Source organism: Chaetura pelagica, unplaced genomic scaffold (genome assembly GCF_000747805.2).
Source record: "Chaetura pelagica isolate M959 unplaced genomic scaffold, ChaPel_1.0 scaffold585, whole genome shotgun sequence".
Taxonomy (NCBI): domain Eukaryota; kingdom Metazoa; phylum Chordata; class Aves; order Apodiformes; family Apodidae; genus Chaetura; species Chaetura pelagica.
Window position 1 is genome coordinate 459,024 of NW_009953404.1, and position 4,334 is coordinate 463,357.

Genomic DNA, 4,334 nt, shown 5'->3' on the forward strand with positions numbered 1-4,334 from the left:
AGAGGAAGAATCCTCCTCAGAGAAGGAAGAGGAGCAGGAGGAAGAGCGAGGCCTGGTGAAAGCAGCACCTGGCAAGGTGTGTTGGTTTGTGATTGCAGTTTGGAATGCTGTCTGTCATTAAAAGGGACACAGTAATTCCAGGTACCAGGGTCTGTCCTAAGAGAACTTCCGTAAGGTTGTTCCCCCCCTCAGGTTCTCTGATCAACATCTCTGAGCATGGCTGGTGGTTGCTCCAGTGACAGCCAGCTCTCAGAGTCAAACCCTGTTCATTTTTGACAATGCTTTCTTGCAAAGGAGGAAGAGGAGGATGAGGAGGAGGATGAAGATGATGATGAGGATGAAGATGAGGATGAAGATGATGATGAGGATGAAGATGATGAGGAAGAGGAAACAGGCATAGACACAAGTGACAAGGAGGAGGAGCAGGACTCTGAGGAGGGTAAGCAGTTCCAGCAGAAGCAGGAAGTGTAGCCTTTGGGTCAGGCTTGCTCTGCCTTCTGCACTTGTGAGCAGAAAATCTTTTAGTACAACACCAACCAATCCACCAAGAGATCCACCCAGGCAGCACCACCTCTGCTGCTCACAGAACTGCCTGTGTGGTGAGTGTTGTAAACATCCAAGTACAGGGGTCGTAAGTCTGCAAAAATAAACAAATTGAGAGGCCCACACACTGCTCTTGGTGCTGTTTCCACCCTGTTACAGTGTGGAAGTGATATTTGCTCCTGTGGTAGACCCTGATTGTTTAATGAAGTCAGAAAGGGGAACTAATGGTAATTTGTTCTTGCAGATATAGCAAGTCCATCGTCTTCCAAGGCTGAAGTTGAATCATCCGATGAAAGTGAGGACTCCTCTGAATTTGAGTCGAGTTCAGACTCAGATGATGAGGATGAGGATGATGAGGATGATGAAGAGGAGGAGGAGGAAGAGGAAGAGGAGGTGGCTGAAGTTCAAGACAGAGAAGCCATGGTTGGTGAGACAGAGCATGAGCCTGCTGGTCATGAGCTTCCTGATGATGAGAGGGAGACAATTTTGGAGCTGTATCCTGTGGATGACTACATGGATGCAACAGGCTTGGGACTCACAGAGCCAGCATTGGCAGTGAAAGATGAAGGCATGGAAGAAATCAAGGCAGGGGAAGGTGAATGTGGTGAAGTCCCAGAGGCATCTATTGCTGCTGAAACACTGAAACACTTGGTTATGGAAAGAGACCAGGAGACAAAACTTGCACTGTCTCCCATCTGTAGGCCAGGTAGGCCCTTCCATGTGACTTGGCATTTTTTACCACGTTTCCAAGTACAGTATCTCACAGCATCCAATATGTATGGTTTTGTATTTCCCTTGTATTCTTCCTTCCTCCAGTCCTGGCACTAGGCTAGGGGTTATCTGTACAGGGAAACAGGTCTGTGGTGAACTTTTCTTCCTAGTATGGAGCTCCACACAAGCCATCTGCTACTAAAAATACTGTATGATGAGGATGATGAAGAGGAGGAGGAGGAAGAGGAAGAGGAGGTGGCTGAAGTTCAAGACAGAGAAGCCATGGTTGGTGAGACAGAGCATGAGCCTGCTGGTCATGAGCTTCCTGATGATGAGAGGGAGACAATTTTGGAGCTGTATCCTGTGGATGACTACATGGATGCAACAGGCTTGGGACTCACAGAGCCAGCATTGGCAGTGAAAGATGAAGGCATGGAAGAAATCAAGGCAGGGGAAGGTGAATGTGGTGAAGTCCCAGAGGCATCTATTGCTGCTGAAACACTGAAACACTTGGTTATGGAAAGAGACCAGGAGACAAAACTTGCACTGTCTCCCATCTGTAGGCCAGGTAGGCCCTTCCATGTGACTTGGCATTTTTTACCACGTTTCCAAGTACAGTATCTCACAGCATCCAATATGTATGGTTTTGTATTTCCCTTGTATTCTTCCTTCCTCCAGTCCTGGCACTAGGCTAGGGGTTATCTGTACAGGGAAACAGGTCTGTGGTGAACTTTTCTTCCTAGTATGGAGCTCCACGCAAGCCATCTGCTACTAAAAATACTGTGGTTATTGTATCCAGAATCTTATCCTGGGCCAGTTTAGTTAGTTCCCTACAGGAACTGAACAGTTGTCATCGTCTGAGGGTGACTGATTGGATGGTGTGGTGGCTGAAGCTCAAGATAGAAAAGCCACGGCTCTAAAACAGAACAGGAATCCGTGCTTAATGAGTCACTTCTGGCTCTTTTTGGTTTAAATACTGAAGCAGTATGTGACCAGGAGGCTATATGGGGCAGGTGAGTGGAGTCTCAGAATTATATATGGTACCTGTTATTTGTGGGTATTTTTTGCTGAGTCCTTTCAAATGAGTGATACTCCCTGTTTTTTTTGGAAGAAGGACCTTTTCTTTACTCAATACAGTGACCCAAGGAACTTAAAAACCTTGTACTAAAACAGGAGTGAGATGCATAAGGGTTGAAAAATTCTGCAGCTAGGGGAGAATTACAAAGTTAAAAACTGGAGCCAACAGAGAGAGCACATCTAGTGTGGCCTGCAGTGTGAGCCTTGGGCAGGACTGGTTTCTGTGGACTGGGCAGTGCTTTGCCACTAGGAGAGCTGGAAATCCAGTCCCTGCACAAGCTGTCACTCCATGGCTGCCATAAAATCCAAAAGCTGTCAAGAGCCAAAGCTGGGTAGGGCAAAGAAGAACCTGTTTGCAGTTCCTTTCTGGGACAGGTCAGTGTGCAGAATCATAGAATCATAGAATCTTAGGGGCTGGAAGAGATCATCTAGTCCAACCCCCCTGCCAGAGCAGGGTCACCTAGAGTACATCACACAGGAACTCATCCAGGTGGGTTTTGAATGTCTCCAGTGAGGGAGACTCCACAACCTCCCTGGGCAGTCTGTTCCAGTGCTCTGTCACTCTCACAGTAAAAAAATTTTTTCAGATATTCACCTTGAACTTCCTATGCTCCAATTTACACCCATTACCCCTTGTCCTATCACTGGTCATCACCGAGAAAAGCCTAACTCCGTCCCCCTGACACTCACCCCTTACATATTTGTAAACATTGATGAGGTCACCCCTCAGTCTTCTTTTCTCCAAGCTAAAGAGACCCAGCTCCCTCAGCCTTTCCTCATAAGGGAGATGTTCCACTCCCTTAATCATGTTCGTAGCTCTGCGCTGGACTCTCTCGAGCAGTTCCCTGTCCTTTTTGAACTGAGGGGCCCAGAACTGGACACAATACTCCAGATGTGGCCTCACCAATGCAGAATAGAGGGGGAGGAGAACCTCTCTTGACCTACTAATCACACCCTTTCTAATGCACCCCAGGATGCCATTGGCCTTCTTGGCCACAAGGGCACATTGCTGGCTCATGGTCATCCTCCTGTCTACCAGGACCCCCAGGTCTCTTTCACCTACACTACTCTCCAGCAGTTCAGCCCCCAACCTGTACTGGGACAGGACTCTCCTTCTTGAAAATGTTATTTTGAGCTGCCTAACAAGATTCACTGTTGATTCATTTTGGCCCTAGCCCTAAGGGGGTAAATTAACTCCAGACAAATGAGGCTGCTGCAGAGAGAGCAGCATATAAATTGCCTCATTGGTACCATCTGAGTGTCTCCTCATTCATTACAAGGGCTTCCCATTCCCTTCATGCCTTGTTCAAGAGCGTTACACTCCTCCCTTGGCTGCTCCCTCCTCAGAGAGCTGAGGCTGCTCCTTGGCCCTGCAATTAGTTTACCTCCCCACATCAGAAAAGCTGATAGCTTGGGGCTCTGACAGCTCTCCTCCAAAATCCTCGCCCTGCAATCTGCTAATTCTTTTTATGTCTGTAGAAGAGGTGGTCAGGGGCGTTGAAAGCAGAAAACCTCCTTTCTGGCCTGTGTTGTAGCTAATCCTCAAATTAATAGTGCTTTTTTTATGGTCCATTAGGGATGTCTGTGGTAGCGTCTAATTACTCCACACTCTGTGCCTCCAAAAGGCAAAGCATTGGAGTTTTTAAAGCCTCCCAGTGGAATTAAGCTGTTCTGTAATTGTGGCATCTTAAACATGCCTTTACTGGTGAGTGGCAAGTGAGTGGGAGCAGAGCTCCTGATTCTCCTCTCTCTTCCCCCTTTCAGAGGAAGAGCCCGAACCTGCTGCTGTGCTGGAGCCCGAGGTCCAGGAAGGTCCAAAGCCTGAATCTCAAGATGAGGAGGAGGCACTCTGTCTCTCAACTCCAGTGGGAGTCTTTGGAGAACCTCTGTCCAACAAAAGCGGCTTCTTTCCCAAGTCTGATGACAGCAGCTTAGAAGCTCGTGTTAAAACAAAACTGCCGGTGGGGAGAGCGGAGGAGGAGGAGCGGCTGGCCCACCAAGCG

The 4,334-nt window shown here is 48.0% G+C and overlaps 1 protein-coding gene across 1 annotated transcript in view; it reads left to right on the forward strand.

Moving 5' to 3' along the window:
- The window catches only part of SETD1B (SET domain containing 1B), a 61,135-nt gene that overhangs the window by 50,739 nt on the left and 6,062 nt on the right, over positions 1-4,334 (forward strand). Inside the window, exons 11-14 of the mRNA XM_009998440.1 lie at positions 1-76; positions 307-439; positions 788-1,249; positions 4,096-4,292. The exon at positions 1-76 is cut by the window's left edge and continues 6 nt beyond it. Coding sequence (XP_009996742.1) covers positions 1-76; positions 307-439; positions 788-1,249; positions 4,096-4,292 — 868 coding nt within the window. The remainder of the gene's footprint in view (positions 77-306; positions 440-787; positions 1,250-4,095; positions 4,293-4,334) is intronic.